This window comes from Semicossyphus pulcher, unplaced genomic scaffold (assembly GCF_022749685.1).
Source record: "Semicossyphus pulcher isolate SPU_LCO1_2020_fin unplaced genomic scaffold, fSemPul1.0.p SCAF_10, whole genome shotgun sequence".
In the NCBI taxonomy this organism is placed as follows: domain Eukaryota; kingdom Metazoa; phylum Chordata; class Actinopteri; order Labriformes; family Labridae; genus Semicossyphus; species Semicossyphus pulcher.
Window position 1 is genome coordinate 12197566 of NW_027211604.1, and position 17225 is coordinate 12214790.

A 17225-nucleotide genomic window follows, 5' to 3' on the forward strand; every position below is an offset into this window, starting at 1 on the left:
AGAGGGCCTGTTTGAGCCTGTAACTTTTCAGAGGGGAACCTCAGACTCATATACTTGCACATAAATCACTGAGGGTAATGCATGTTAATGTATTCTTTGGTGGGAATGTTCCTTCAAACAGTTGTTTGACTATTTGCTTTTGTCTGAAGTTTATGTGCGATGTGGACTGAAGGAGGTATGACATCATTTTGATCGTATCAGTCACATACTTAATGTATTGTGTCTACATATACCCAGCTGGTTATAGCAACAACTCAGCACAAAGGAAAAGATAACATCTTATCTTTTAAAAAACAAACCTCACTTGTTATGATATGGGTATATACTTAGATATGGACACAAGACAAAAAAACAAACAAGATATTATCATTTTACAGAAGCGTCAAACCAATAAACTTACATTTCCTACCTACATTTTTATGTATTATATGTACTTATTTAAATGAAATGGTATAAAATTGTAACTTGAGGGAGGCATGCTATTAAACTCATGTTTATATTTTTATTATTATTTTCTTGGACACACAAAACTTTAATTTCTAATAGAAACTTCATGTAAGCATTAACATGTTACGCTTACTGAGGTTATTGTGGCTTCTGTAAAACATTATGACACTATAGTTTAGTTAAAAAACAAAACAATTTATCAGTTAGTCATAATTATAATAAAAATAAAGTATTTCTGCTACGGATTAGGATATTTAAAACTTTCATAACACCTAAACCTACCATTTGAGTGATGCACAAATTGTTTCAGTGTTTACATTTGCTACACCTGACACGAGCGAGCTGCACTTGTACTGACACATCCTGCTTCTTTTATCACTCAACATTTCACCCATTTGAATTTCTTACACTACAGCTGACTCTTTAATTACTTTCAGACTTTCAAGATTAACTGTATCGCCCCAATGTCATTGAGTGCACTTAGACTGAACTCTTTTCAGGACTTGGCAGTCTTTCTGTACTGCTACTTCAACCTCCTTCAGCCTCATTAGCTTTAATATCTTCACCTGTACAACTGCCTTCAAAAGACATTATTATTAGTAGTGACTATAACAATGACTATTTTCATTGTTTTTGTGATTATAATTCCTGTAATTCTTGTTTTTATTATATAAAGATTAAGGCTTTATTACGTTTTTATTAATACCGGTATGTGGACTCTTGCAAACGTTGCACTGATTTCTGCACGCGCCAGCAGGAGTCTCCCGTTCCCATAGTAACAAGCCTTCATTCAGAGCCGTACGCAGACAGAGTTAGCAACAAAGTCTTCGCCAACAGCTTTGATACATCCAAAACTGAGTTTTAATGCTTTCTTTCCGCGACTCCGGGCGGTTTCTGTATCAAGTAGAGTCACTAAGAAGGAATATGGACGTTTGATTTTAGCGTTTTTATTTTAACGGTGAAAATAGCAGCGATTAGACCGTCGTGTAGGCTAGCCAAACTTTCTGTGTCAGAGGCTGTGCTGTGTTCAGTGTCCGGAAGTTCTCCGGGAAAAAAGTGAGAAAGGCATGAAAAAAAGGAGCTGCAAGGAACTTCTGTCCAACTTTCTCTGCGCGCACTGAACCACTGTAATCACTCTCCAATCTTCGGAAGGAAAAAGATTTCACGTCTTTCTTTCTGTTAATTAGCGGTGTGCATTAATTCATCGATGGGTCTGCCGACGCTGGAGTTCAGTGATTCTTTCCTGGACAGTCCGGAGTTCAGAGAGAGACTGCAGTGCCATGAGATAGAGCTGGAGCGCACCAACAGGTTTATAAAAGACCTCATCAAAGATGGAAACATGCTCGTATCTGCCCTCAGAAGTGAGTACACTCTGAACAATAACTTGTTTTCGGGGTAAAAGTACGCGTTACAGTAAGTTATTCAACCAGCTGCACGGTCTGCTGCCTGATAAAAGAGGGAGAGCCAAGGCCAACCACTCAAACAGAGCCAGAGTTTGGTCTACTTTACTTTTAGTTAATAACTTATTACATTGAATTAAGTTTGGGTGATATAAGCAGCACTGTTAAGTAACAATAGGTGGTTATCAAGTTACTACTACAGGTTAGACATTGCTTGTCTTTGTCTGGTTTTACATGTGGTTTTGCAGTTGGGAGATACAGTCTGTAAAACTAAAGATGAGTGAATGAAGACTGAATGTCCTGTTTAGCTATTAATATCATCCATATTCTCTGTAACTTCATTTGGTGTATAAAAAGAACCAAAGATCTTACGATTCCATGAATTAATTTATACAAACATTCATCAAAGCTTTTGTCTCTTTTCTGATCAGTTTACAATGAGGTGTCTGCGCTGTCACATAATATTTCAAAAGCCAGAGCCCCAAAACTTTTGGGGCCCCCAGAAGCTGCAGGCTTACTCTGGTCAAGTGGTTGGTGCTCGATCCCAAGATTGTCAATTTACAATAATATAAAAGAGACTGACGTTTTTAGGGTCATTAGGAAATAGACCTCAAAGAGTTTGGAAATCAATCTGGTAAAAAATAATTACATTTTGAATGCAATCAGAATATTGGATCTGCATTTGTATTTCTCACAGTCAACATGCCACACTATAGCACATTAATGCTGTATGTTAAACGGCCACACAGTGTGATGGTTGAGTGAGGTCATATTCACTCTCGATCAGCTGATGACTCTCACAGAGCAGCTGCCTCCTCCCGCTTGTGTAAAGTTTCTTTTGATGACCTGAGTTTTAATCACAGACACACCTACGCTTTGTGGTGGCCTGCGGTTTCTTTCTTTGGTTCACCCCCCTGGTTGAGGTTATTGGTGTGAAAGCTGCTACTGCCTACCACACACACACACACACACACACATGATGATGACTGTGTTGGACTAACCCTGACCGCACGGCGGTGAAACAACATGATGACTGTATTGTACACTGGTCACCAGAGTCACCAGACTTACCAAAATGTGATATAACATGAAGTATTTGTTGCTGCAACAAATTATTGTTTTCATTGTCGATCAATTCATTTGTTTTTGGTTTGCCAGCAGGCAGAAAATGGTGCAAAATGACTGTCAGTGTTTCCCAGAGCCCCAGATAACTTCCTCAGATGTTTGGTTTTGTCCACAACAGAAGCATATTCAATTTACTGTCATAGAGGAGAAATCACTTCGGAAAGGAAACAGACTTGTCTTCTTAAAAAAATCCTCAAAATACCTTTTTGATGACGAAAATAGTTCCTGAGGCGTAAATACTTTGGCCCAATGTAACAACGTAGACAGCACCTAATTTAAGTTTCCAGCTGTTGTTTTCACAGCCTTTATCTTTCATGCCTTGAACCTGACCTCACTGATCTCCAGGCAGGAATGTGTCATAAACTGCCATTAAAGGACATTATAATGGTTTTATTATCAGTGCATGGTGCAGTGGCGTGGTTGAATTGTTGCCATACAGCGGCTGGCATGCAGACCAGCGATATGGGTGTGTTAGCTGAGAGAGTGCAGTGTTGTGATGCCAAGTGTTGCACCTCAGAGAATAAGAGGTAGTATTAAACTGTTATTGGAGCGTTGTTTGGACACGTAAACACAGCTTTCGCAGACTGAGGCTGTCGACTAGAGTTTGTTGCAGGGTGAGCCGGTTTGTTTACATCGGACTTTGACACCTCATGTATTTGCCGTGGATGAAATGCAAGAGTCTGGCAGGAAAATACATAAATATTTTATTACAGGAGAGAATATGTGATAAGTGAGGTATGCAGCCTGTAGTGGAGTGTGAGCCTTACATTGTGTTGGTGCAATGATGGCAACTAAAGCTGAGAGCATTGTTTTATATGAATAAACAATAATTCAATTGCTGTTCTGCTTTAAGTGACTGAAAGACATCTCTGTGTTTTTTCAGGTCTTTCTCTCGCTGTTCAGCGCTTCTCTCAGTCTCTGCAGGAGTTCCAGTTCGAGTGTATCGGAGACGCAGAGACTGATGATGAAATCAGTATAGGTGAGATGAAATCGTCCTTCCCTGATCATCCAGAGAACCACATGTGGAGACCGTAAAATGTGCTCAGTCTTTTTACATTTGAGGTGTGTATTGTCTTTTTCAGCTCAGTCCCTGAAGGAGTTCTCTCAGCTGCTGAGCACCATGGAGGAGGAGAGAAAACGACTGGTGAGAATAGAAACTTGTTAGTGATTAAAGACATGTATAAATGTCCTTTAGTCTATTTAAAAGACAACAAATGTACTGGACAAAAGATTGTTTTTTATGTTAGCAAAACTTTGTAGTTAAACACCATCCTTCTCTGCATAACTGACATCATTGAAACGTACCTGATTCAGATATATTTATTCTATCAGGAATAGAAACCACAGACCTCCGGAGGGCTTTAGAAAGAAATTATACAGAGAGGATATTTCTTGTTTAAGGCATATTAGACCAAAACCCCCTTCTGAACCAATTGTTTCCCTTGTGCCAAAAAAACCCTATTCCACCAGTAGCCCATTGTTGACAGCTTAGTTGATGTCACCGGGATTTCAGAAGAAAAGTTACAGCCTTTCTCATGAATCTTTACTTAATGCATCACACAGACGTCCACGAGCTCTCTTGTTCTAATCTGTTTTTTCCCAGAAGTCTGATTCACACATTTGTTGTGAAAAATATGTGCCAGCACCAGACAGAGCTCCCAAGCTATTCAGAACAAAAAAACATCCTCGGCTTACAGACTTTATCACCCAGAGGCCTTTGTGTGGGAGTAACTGGAGTCTGGCACCGTCTGCGTGTAGGAAACCCTCTCTTCATGTTAAATATATGTGTATAGTGTGCTACCTTATGCATAGCCCTCTGTGAGTGTGTGTGTGTGTGTGTGTGTGTGTGTGTGTGCTCCTTTGTGGCTGTGTGCATGGTCTGGTTACAGAAGAACCATGTGGAACCTATTCCGCCAATTCCCCTGTGAGACTGTGAGCAGAGCGCTGACTGCCTGGGAAAGTCCATAAATGGGTCCTGTGTGTGTGTGTGTGTGTGTGTGTGTGTGTGTGTGTGTGTGTGTGTGTGTGTGCACTCTCTCTCTCTCTCTCTCTCTCTCTCTCTCTCTCTGTCTGTTAGTGTGTGAATTTTAATTGAATTCTTTTCCACTGAAGCGCTGGTGATAGGTCTGAACTTTCACTAATACACTCATAATTGAGTTAAAGGGCAATTCCATCAAATGGGAAATCCCTACCTGTTAAACCTGAAAGGGCCATTTGAGCGATTTGACAAAGCCTCTCAGTCTCTCAGTGTCCAGTTTCATCCTGCATGTTGTAATGAAGAGGGGGGAAAAAGAACATACAAAGAAAGCCGACCTTTCTCCGGGTACTGAAGTGGAACTAAACTGGAGTGAAGTGAAAGTCAGGTCATGATGCAGGGCTGGGAAGCTATTTAGAGTCTGACGCTTAAATCAACCAGACAGAACAAAGCGAGACGTGACAGATTTGTGCAATATATAGACTCATGACTAAAGAGGTCTGAGACCTAATATAAACCACAGAGCTCTGATAGCTGCTCTGTAGCTTTCATTTTACTACTTGACTCAACATCAACATCTGACCTCAAGTTTCTCATGCATACCGTACCGTAAGACCAAAATCCTGCTATTAGTACTTTAGGTTTGGAGGTTTTCTGGGGATAATGGTGTGTCTGATCTGAAGAAACTGTCAACCTCTGATACAGCAGCCAAACGTCACCATCAGCATAAGCGAGATTTGCCCCAATCATATTGAAAAGCATCAGCTCTTACACAGTGTATGCAGTAAATTGCAGTTTTACCACTTACAGACAAAGGGTAGTTTTTCCCATGTTGACTTTTAGCTTTGCTAGCAGCAGGGCTGGAAGGATGGAAGTAAAGTCTCTGGGTTAGTTTGTCTTTATGATTTAAGTGAGATTTCATACAGAGATGTATGCTGCCCGAGGATGTATTCTAAAGACTTTGGTGGCCCTCTGACTTTTAATTTGGTGCCATCATCAGATAAAAGATTAAACATGTCTCTTTACATTGACTCATGAGTTTTACACCAGAAGAAAATAATTAAATATAATTAAAGCCCCCCTCCAGTGCAAATCAAGTGTTTAACCTTGTGAACATCTCCATTTGGTGTTCTTCATGTGCTACAAGACATATCATGGACAACATGAGCAGTCATCTCCATGGCTGGGCCTGTCTGCTTTTAAACTGCAGTGTACCAAGGACAGGCTGAACAACACGTTTTCAGATTGGCAGGTTTGAGACGTCACAAACCTAAGGAGCCAATCCCGTTAACGGACGGGGTGACGCTATGCATATCATTATGTGCGACCTATGGTAACCACTTTAGCATTACGCGATTGTAACTTTTGCAAACTCACTACTGACCACTAACGTTAACGTTACTACTACTAATTACCAAATTTCAAGCTAGCTAAGTTCCAACAAGTTGCCACTAAACGATGGCAGAGATGTGTTTTGTTTTCACGAAGGAGGGGGTGGTTGGGAATTTGCATAGTGGGCGGGGACTAAGTAGATTCAGGAATTTTTAATGAGGGAGAAGGAGGAGATGCCTTGGGAGGATTTTTACAAGGTAATTAAACGTATTTTGCAGAAAAAACATATCAGACCATTTATTACTTCAAGCAGAGCATTTTATATATATTTATATATTAGCATGCTATCTCGTTAAACTAAACTAGCAAACATGGTTAACATTATACCTGCCATACACCAGCATCTTACCTAGCTCAAAGCATTATTCTGTGTCTAAATTTAGGCACAGTAAAGGAGTAAAGTCCGTAAGTTATACTGTTGACTATGACCATAAATTAACTGAGCTTTGTGCCGGGTGTTCCCAGGACATGTGGACATTTCTCTGAAGTATTTGGTATGTGACCAGGAAGTAAATAAACCACAAGTATAAAAAATGAAGTGAAAGATGTTGCTGTTTCAGTTTAAAGCCTGTTCTTTTACACAAACTTTTACTATTATTAGATAATTACATTCCAGCTGTAGGATGGAATTTGACCTTTTCTTCAGTGTTTAAAGTCAACATCTGTTCTCAAAGGAAGCACAAATGTCAAGAAATGTGTCTCTTAAACATAATAGTCGGAAAAATAAAAGACAAGCATCCGCTGAGTGATTATATTCAACAAAACCTATTTTGAGTGAAACACTGAAGTCCCTCGTGCAGCCCTCATGGAACACTTACTGAGCTTTATTTTTGGTGCGGGTCCTGGTATTTACTGTTATGACACACTGTTGTTTTTTCCTCTGTCTCTGTCTCAGATCCAGAACGCTGACGACGTGCTGATCTCACCGCTCGAGAGGTTTCGTAAGGAGCAGATTGGAGCAGTTAAGGTATATCTCACTGGATTATTAACACAGAGTAACTGAGTAACAGAGTAACAGTCTCTGATGAAGCCGATACAAGACGTTCAATTTTTTACGCGCTTTGTGTAAATTCATTATGTAACTCTGCGGGTGGTGATCAAACAGATAATCCTGCTCGCTCTGGTCCCAGTCGGTCTCTCAGTCAGTGGTCAGAAAATTAAGTTTGCTCAGATAAACGATGGATCACAGTCCGGTGTCAGTAACAAGGTCGTGGGAACGGACGCTGAGAGAGAAGACAGGGAGCGCGTCACAGACAGAGAGATAGCTGAAGTCAGTGAGGCCGAATAAACACAAAGTGAGTTTAGTGTCTGGTTTCAGCAGCTGTCTCGAGTCTTATAATTCAATTTATCTCATCTTTTTTTCACTCTCTCACATTGAAATAACAGCATCTTATAGAAGGCAGGGTTTAAAAAATAGAACTGGTCAAAGCTATGAATAAAAGTGAAATCACAGCTCGCTTCTCCGTGCCGATGGGAGCGACTCCTCAGCCTGCAGAATGTAACAGCAGTGTGTGAGCAGAACATCCTCGTTCTCACACTGATGTTGTTGAGCAAGAAAGAGAGGCTTCACATGTGGAGTTCAGAGCTGCAGCTGTTTGGGGGAAAAATATCTGTTGTCCTAAATATTTTGGCAACATCTCTTCATTTAGATTATTAATGGTCCCTCTGAACTGAGTCAGAGGGTTTTAGTTCTTTAAGGCTGGTTAAACACACAAAAACAACTGAGCTCTGTAAACATGAAAAGATCACATACAGAGACCCCGTGCAGGCGAATATTGTCATGCCAACATTCTTAACTACAGTGAACTTACAATAAATATCATTGCATTTGAGATGTTTATGAACAAGAAATTGTTATTAAAGTTATTGTATGAAAAAATATCATCATAAAAGAAAGACACTTAAAGGGATAGGGAAAGCAATACATATTAAAATAACAATCTTGAACTTTTTCATGTAAATAAATGTCTGTTAAGTCACTATCTATCGCCGAATGCGGTAACACAATGGTGATTGAGCCTATGGCCCACTGATGAAAGCCTTTGCATTTTCATTATATAGTATTATTACAGACTGGGTGTCTGTGGCGACATTCGGCGCCCAGTTAGTGACGCGTTTTCCATCACCCAGCAGTGGTTGGTCTGCCAGAGAGGGTAGGCGGAGCTAAGCGGCTGCACTTCCTGTTTCTGTAAGCATTGCGAGGAAACAGTAATCTACTATGGCTAAGCAAACATGTGGCTGTGGTAGAGTTGGTTGTCTTTCAATCGGAAGGTCGGAGGTTCGATCCCCAGCTCCCTCAGGCTACATGTCAAAGTGTCCTTGGGCAAGACACTGAACCAAAATTGCTCCCGGTGGCATAGCCAACGGGTATGAATGTGATAACTGATTGACAGTTGGGCACTTTACGTAGCAGCCTCTGCCATCAGTGTATGAATGTGTGTGTGAATGGGACATGTAGTGTAAAAGCAGCTTTGAGTGGTCGCAAAGAATAGAAAAGCGCAACATAAAAGTACAGTCCATTCCATTTACCATTTACAAAGAAAAGGTCGATGACAGGTACACAGATAATACAGATACAACTTCAAAAATAAGTACAAATCCAAAGAAAAAGAAACAAATTTGACACTAATATGAAGGCAAACAGTCTACAAACGAAAAATCGAAAATTTTTCTGTGTTCTGTTGTTCCCTCTCCACATGCTCGTCTTCATCAGGAGGGAAAGAAGCAGTTTGACAAAGAGACAGAAAGGTACTACTCTGTTCTGGAGAAACACCTCAGCCTGTCCTCCAAAAAAAAGGAATCGCAGCTTATTGAGGTAACCTTTTCTATTCCTTAAAACATGAGCATAGTTCCTCCTGTGTTTGTTAGGTAACATACATTACTGTCCATGTATTGTTGCTGTTTTTGTTGCAGGCTGATTCACAGATGAGTAAAGACAGGCAAGTTTTTTATGATGCATCGCTGCAGTATGTCTTCAAGATCCAAGAAGTGCAGGAGAGAAAGAAGTTTGAATTTGTGGAGCCGGTGAGTTCAAATACACGCATACATTATAATCTTGTTTTTATGCATTTCAGTACAACTCCACTGCTGGGATACACATTTTATTTGTTACATGGTTTGTTTTCTTTTGCTCCCTGTGTCCAGTTGTTATGTCTTTCCTTCAGATGTTTTTGAACAGCTGGGCCTTTACAACTCTGACCAGTGTAGGGAAAAACCCGTCACCAGTAAACAATGTTTCATCACAGGAAAATCTGCCAGACGAGTATATTTTGTAAACATTGATGTAAACATCAAGTCATAACTGCAGCCAGGCCTGTAATGACCATGTGTGTCAACAGACAAGATCATGGAGAGACAGCTCATCCTGGTTCTGAAAAACACACATTACACACACTGTTTGGCCGGCGATAAAAATGTTTCAGTGATAGATATCAGTAAAGCCCACTTCCTGTTGCTGTAGGAGCACTTCCTGTATGGAGATCTCATCCACCAAACACAGAGGGAAACTCTTTGTTGTAAAGTAAACAAGGGCAGCAAACCAAGCTCCATGCAGAGTTTGGGTTCTTTTTTCTCCTACCGAGGCTATTTTGATTGATTAAGCAGATGAAAGACAATTATTCTCTTTTTCCTAATCCTCTCTTTATACTCGACACTCCCAAGCCCTCAGCATATTTTAACTGCATATTTCTCTCTCTGCTCTTCAGTTATTAGCCTTCCTGCAGGGTTTGTTTACATTCTACCACGAGGGCTACGAGCTGGCCAGTGAGTTTGACCCCTACAAGCAGCAGCTACAGTTCAACCTGCAGAATGTAAGTGTATAGGTCCACTGCCAAACTCTCACCAAGATCTTAATTATTTGTCAGCAGTTTTTGTAAGTGTTTGAAAATCATGACCAGATGCATCTGGTGCTATCTGGAAACCTCATATCCCTTGTACATGTTTAAACACACAATTTAACCTACTTCAGCCAGTTTATACAAGCCCTGGTCCAGCACAGACACACACGCAGTACTGCCTCTACAGTAAACATTTTGTTTATATAGAAAGAGTCAAACTTTAACGTACCAGAAGCTCAATATGCAGCCCTGAATTTACAATTTTTCCCTTTAATTTCTGTGAAATTCAAATGCAGTGTCACCTCTCTCATTTTAAAACCTGTATGTAAGTGCGGCCTCAAGGTTTGAAGTAACAGATTTGTTGTCTTGTTTTTAAAAGGCACTTTTTAAATACAAATAGAATAAATGTACTGCTTAGATTAACCAATAAGTGCTCAAGAAAAAAAAACGACCTGTATTATGACTCCACTGATTTGCTTTTTCAAAGACTTTGTAGGTTTCATATAATAATATGAATGCAAGCCTCCTTTCAATGTTATTCCTTTTGTCTATGTGTCTTGATAAGGCTCGCAATAACTTTGAAAGTACGCGCGCTGAGGTTGAGAGGCTGATGAAGAGGATCCGCTCTGCAGAAGAAGACTTCAAAGCCCCCAGCTGCTTTACCATGGAGGGGTATCTGTACATACAGGAGAAACGTACGATCTTTCTCTCACTGCTGTTCTGAAGAAAATCAAATGTCAGAATCAGACAATTAGACTTTATTCATTTGAAATCTGTATCCTGTAATGTAGGTCCGTTGGGCAGTGTGTGGACCAGATACTACTGCACTTATGAAAAAAGCTCCAAGATGTTCAGCATGAGCAACACAGAGGGCAGACCAGCCAGCAGACAGGTGAGCTGGTAGCTCAGACAAATACTAATGTTCTTAAATGTTTTAGCCAGCTGACTGAAAATCTTGCTACCTTCCACATAGATTTTTGTTTCTTTTGTATTTATTCATTCAGCATGCTTTCAAAACAGTCCGCTCTAAATTCTTCTTCAATTGCTGTTAATGCAACTCCAACAAAAATGTAAAGAAATAGGTTACTTCAAACCAGTATCAAGTTTTTGTAAGGTAAGATTATAGTGTTTTGACACAACATTGAAAAGCAGCAAGTATGTAGTTGAGGGGCAAAATCACTTTTCAAGTATTGAAAACACTGTTTCTTTGCTACAACATCAAGAGTTAAGACTTTGTGTGGACCCTTACAAAACCTGAACAACACATGTCGAGTGCATAATACCAACACATCTCTCTGTTAGCAGAACGGTGTGGTGAACGTCACACCTGACATGTTCAAGCTGCGCTCGTGCGTCAGAAGGAAGACGGAATCGATCGACAAACGTTTCTGTTTCGACATTGAGGTGGTGGAGAGGTAACGCAAAGATTACAGAGAAGCTGTTTGTGAATAGTATTAGTGGAGAAGATTAATTTGGATATGTCTTCTCTTGCATTGTGTCTGAGTAAAACAAGCTCTCTTTCTCTGCAGGCATGGAGTCATCACCCTGCAAGCGCTCTCTGAGGCCAACAGACGGCTGTGGATGGAGGCAATGGACGGAAAAGAGCCTGTATGAAAATATATAGTATTAAATAATCAATTATAATTTTACAGTATCTTCAGGAGCAGAATTAACATAGGGTAGAAAAGCAAGGGCCAACATGCACATATTATTGCACTTTATCAACATTGTCTAAAAAACATTGTTTGAATTGTCATATTCTCAAAAGATTTTCTCTTTCTTGTTTTAGATTTACACTCTGCCTTCTTTGCTCAGTAAAAAGGAGGAGAGTAAGTACCCTCATTTTTCTCTTTAGGATTTGCCTGCACGTTAATATGAGAACTGTTGGTAAAATGTGTTTGTTTTACAGCTTTTCTCAACGAGTCAGGTCTCAACTTTGTAAAGAAGTGCATCGAGCTGGTAGAAACAAGAGGTATTCGTGTTCCTTATTGGTCATATTAGAGAAAAAAATTTGAGTTTGCTGTATACATTGTTTGTCAGGTATGTTAATACATGTCTGTATGTGTGTGTAGGCATAACCACCCTGGGACTGTACCGGATCGGAGGAGTCAACTCTAAAGTGCAGCGGTTGATGACGAGTGTGTTCGGTAAGAAGACGTCATGCTTTCCTTTGAAGGATGTGGGAAAGATTAACTCAAGCACTGCGGTGCATTTAAAAATCAATCAGTGCAGATCAATCACTTAATACCGACTTCTCCTGTAGCATCCACAGCTCCAGCTGACATGCAGCTGGATGCAGACGCCTGGGACAACAAGACCATCACCAGCGGGCTAAAGAACTATTTCAGGTAGCGTACAGTACAGAGCAGTCTTTTTTAATAACACCTCTCATGAATTATGAAGTCATGATTTCTTATGTGCATGCAGGTGTCTGGCAGAACCACTACTGACCTACAGACTGCATAAAGAATTCCTCAAGGCTGCAAGTAAGTTGCCTGTCTGCCTCATTGAAAACACAAAAGTACACAGATAGAAGATGTGGTTTGGATTGAATGTATTGTCTCTCGTGTAAACAGAAGCACACCATGTCACCCTTAAACGCTGAATCATTTCCCTTCCCTTGCACTCTTTCCTTGTTCCTTTACAGAGTATGATGACCAGAAGTATAGAGTGAGAGCGATTCATGCTCTTGTGCACAAACTACCAGAGAAAAACAGAGCGATGTTGGACCTCCTTACCAACCACCTCCTCAAGTCAGTAAACACGAACACCACTTTGCTTTAAGAGCATCTTTGTGTTTTTCTGCAATTATGGAAACACTCTTTTAACCAGGAGCTATTTACCGTGAGAACGTTCTGTTGACATATTCTGTTAGACAAACACATTAGCCTCAAGCCACAAAGTACCTTTCTGTTATATTACAAGATGTCTGATGGTCGATCTGTCTGCAAGGAAGGCAAACATTTATTGGATCCTTACAGGAAAGGACTGCTAGCATGATGATTTATATTTTATTAAACTCCAGAGCTGTGAATACGTTTACAGATTATGGTAAAAATGTTTTTGAGAATTTGCTTTGTTTGCTTTAAATGTGATCAGCACAGATCATAAAAAACGATCCAACTATGAGTTATTAAGAATCTATAACATTGGAGTATACATATGGCTAATTAGCAGAAATACATGTACTAAAACGTGCCCATTTCTATTAATATTTTTGAGTCTATTAAACATTTTTTTATTACTCCTTTGTTGTTTGTGTGTGTGTGTGTGTGTGTGTGTGTGTGTGTGTGTGTGTGCGTGTGTGTGCGTGTGTGTGCAGGGTGTCCTCCCACAGTGACCAGAACCTGATGACTGTGTCCAACCTTGGAATGATATTCGGTCCCACCTTGATGAGGTCACAGGAAGAGACTGTGGCCGCCATGATGAACATCAAATTTCAAAACATTGTGGTGGAGATTATTATTGAAAACCACGACAAGGTATGGAAATAAACACACACACAGACACACACACACACACACACACACACACACACAAACATAGACTATACATTCCCACATCTGACATGTACGCTGTATGTTCCTGTCAGATTTTTGGTGAGGCCCCAGACCTGTCGGTGCCGTTACCTCAGGCGCCGTCCTCCCGGTCGACTCCGCGGAGGAACAAGGCCATCTGTCTGTCTACTGGAAAGAGGAAGGCCCGCCTCTACCCTCCTACTCTCTGCCTGGCTGACAACGACAGTGAGTCTCTCTGCAGCTGGCAGCTTCTGTATCTTGTTATTAATGAATAACAAATCTAGTTTAATTGTTACTTCTTCTTACTTCTACTTTAGTACATTTCAAAGGGAAACATTTATTTGGCAACTTTAACTACTAGTTACTTTTGAGATTTAGATTTTGGATTAAATGACATCAAATAAATAACTTAAAGAGATGCTGAGGCTGATGGGAATATAAGTAGTCTTGCAGGTATTTGGTATGAAACAACTTTTCCATTGATAACATTATCATCAGGGTTACTCTTGTTTAACTGTGTTTGCTCTGTTGTTATTCTGAAGGAAATAAAAAAATTAGGTTTTTTTTTTATTGAGCTCGATAGCAGAAACATTTTCCACTCTTTTGGCATTAAAAGACACGTTAGTTTGTTTTGTAATGGGCCATCATGTTAGAGTTTAATAAAAACATTCTGCATAAGCTGCATTATTATAAACAGCATTAATATGCAATTATACCATGACATTGAGAAATGTCCATAAACTCTTGGCTTAATTTATACACACATAATATTATAATATAATATCCCACTATAATATCAGTGGGATCATTCGGTAATCTCTGATCACTTATAATAATGTCATCCAGTCTCTTCATCATGCGACTTGTTCCATTTCTCCCTCCAGGCGACACGTTCAGCAGCAGCCCCAGCACCACTCCAATGGGCAGCCAGGAGTCTCTGTCCTCGCACTCCTCTGAAAAGAACGGACTGTCTACAACCTCTCCTCCTTCCTCTCCTGCTGCCGAGCCCAGCTCCACCTCCACAGCACAGCCGTCTCCTCCTGCATCTTCCTCCTGCCCCCCGCCCATCTCTTCAAATGGGAAGGATCAGAAACACCCGACAGACACCTCCTCCCAGCTCACTCCTGCCCAGAAGACTCCCTCTGTGTCCTCCTCCACCTCCTCTTTACTCTCTGAAGACAGGACTCTGTCTGTCCAAGGAAGCTCCACCGCCTCTTTGTCATCTATTAAAGAATCAAGATCTCCCTCCGTAGCCTCCTCCTCCACTGTCTCAATCCCACAGTCTTCTGTGGAGCGCGCCTCCTCTCTCAGGGAGGGGCGGCCTGTGCAGAGAGTGTCGTCTGTGTCCTCTCTGAAGAGCACTCATTCAGCGAATCAAAGGAACGTCTCTTCCACTGTCGCAGAAACCAAAGTGACGGACTCTACCTCTCCATCTCGCCAGATCAGAAAAACTTTCAGGTCTGCCTCCTCTTCCTCTTCCTCCTCCTCTTCATTATTCCCCTACCGGCTTTCAACGTCTTCCTCTCTCACTTCCCTGCACATCTCTGAAGGTGCGTACATCTCTGTGGGATAAAGTGCGATCACAAGTTAAAGTCACTTCCCTGTTTATGTTTGGTTTTGATTTCTTGTGTGTTCTGTCGCAGATTACAAAAGCTGCCATGGATCGGTACAGAGTCTCATGTCTCTGGACCCTCATGATGCAAAACACACACGCAAACCATCACATGTCCGCTGTAGTTCAGATATGACAGCAAAACACTCTGCAGCCACCACATCCAGCAATGGATACCAGAGGCCTGCATCAATGTGAGTACCTGTGAAACTGATTTTAAACCTCACACATTAAGGTGCTCTAATGATGCAGCACTTTGCTCTGTGCTTTAGTGTTTGATCTGTGATCTCAGTGGAGGAAAAGACAAACAAATTCAAACATTAGTAGTTAAGGAGAAAACAAGAGTACATGGTGGACTCAAGTATCAGTGGATGAAATACTGAACCTTTCAATACCAACAGTTCGGTGATCCATTGTGTGTCCTCTGTCTTTTATCTGCATACCCCTGTGTTGTTTATTTTTTCTTGCATTTATTTTGATCTCATAGCAGTCACTGAAAATGATCCTAAAACTTTTAATGAGATCATACTTTGTGTTGTGTGTTACAGATTATCTGCCAGACTGGCACAGCGTGAGAGCTCAGTCTTCTCCTCAGCGTTAGACATTTGTTCTGGACGGTATGTTTGTCTGAGATTGTTTATGTTTAGTCTGGATGTTTTCACTTCAGCGTCATATCAAGTCACTGACGCCTGGTTTCTACACAAGCAAAATGTATTAATAAATCAAATCACTCTTGACTCATGTCCTAAATAACTTAATTATTCTGTTTTTTTCCCCTCAGGGATGCGAGAGCTCTTTACTCATGTGAGGCAGAGCACAGCCATGAGCTGAGTTTTCCACAGGGGGCGCTGTTCTCCAATGGTAAGAAAAAAACACTCACATATTCCTAAACAAACTCTGAACATCATCCTTCATGTTAGAGGTTTTTCTCATAGATTCTTATCTAAATTTCTAATCATTTAAGCAGTAAACTTCTTATTGTCTTTATTTACTCTTTCATAATAACCTTCAGTGTTCTCAGTGTTTTCCTCAAAATCGTACGTTACTTTAAAGTTTTATAAAACTTTACCCACTTAATCACTGCTGTATATAAGGTCTGTAGGAGAAGACGTCATTGTCATTAAGTCACTATATGAGATGAATGTTTGTTGTCTGAAGGTCCTTGTCTTGACTTACTGAGTTGTCTGTGTCTGCAGTGTACCCGTCTGTGGAACCCGGTTGGCTTCAGGCGACGTACAACGGCAGAACCGGCCTCATACCTGAAAACTACATCACATACATGTGATGTCATCAGATACATGTGATGTCACCACTGCATACCTGATTAACAAAAGACATTAACTAGACCTTAGGTCTTTACAGTGCATACAGTACTACTCTGTGCTGCTGATCAAAGATATAATATATTTATCATGTAACTGTGACTGTTTTCACTGAACCACTGGGGCTGGAGATGAATGATGTATTCACTGTATGTATATCTGACTGCTGTATGTGAACCATGTTATGTGTTATTAACCAACTTATGATTAAGTGACTGTTAAAATCTGTAAAATTTCATTTTCCATTTACTTAAACGATCAGCTCGTTTTTTATGTTTATGATCATTGCTCTTGCAGCAATTCGAAGAAATCTGTGTCAGCAAAGTTCACGGAAACTGTATTTTTCTATCAATATTTGTAACTAATGTTTTTGTAAATAATCATATTAATGTTTTAGCTGTATGTCCACACCTCTGTGCCTTAAACAGTATGAACTGACTGAATCTTGCCACATCTTCCCTCTGCTGTCTGTCAGATTTCATGCTGTCTGAATAAACTCTTCTTTAAAACAACAGTTTGTTGGAGTATAGTCTGTACCACTGTGCAAATGGACCGCATTTGTCCTGTAATCTCTTCATTAAAAATTATAGTTTTCAGT

At 40.4% G+C, this 17225-nt stretch overlaps 1 protein-coding gene across 1 annotated transcript; it reads left to right on the top strand.

Moving 5' to 3' along the window:
* The first annotated feature begins 1654 nt into the window (after positions 1 to 1654).
* On the top strand, positions 1655 to 17086 carry arhgap42a (Rho GTPase activating protein 42a). Its single transcript, XM_069667317.1, has 24 exons — positions 1655 to 1808; positions 3856 to 3951; positions 4055 to 4116; positions 7235 to 7306; positions 9053 to 9154; positions 9253 to 9363; positions 10044 to 10148; positions 10741 to 10870; positions 10967 to 11067; positions 11481 to 11590; positions 11705 to 11783; positions 11965 to 12004; positions 12085 to 12147; positions 12248 to 12322; positions 12439 to 12523; positions 12603 to 12661; positions 12823 to 12928; positions 13498 to 13657; positions 13768 to 13918; positions 14578 to 15243; positions 15337 to 15499; positions 15854 to 15922; positions 16087 to 16166; positions 16502 to 17086. Exons 1-24 carry the CDS (start codon positions 1655 to 1657, stop codon positions 16588 to 16590), a joined length of 2928 nt encoding a protein of 975 aa, XP_069523418.1. The 3' UTR covers positions 16591 to 17086.
* The last annotated feature ends 139 nt before the right edge of the window (positions 17087 to 17225 follow it).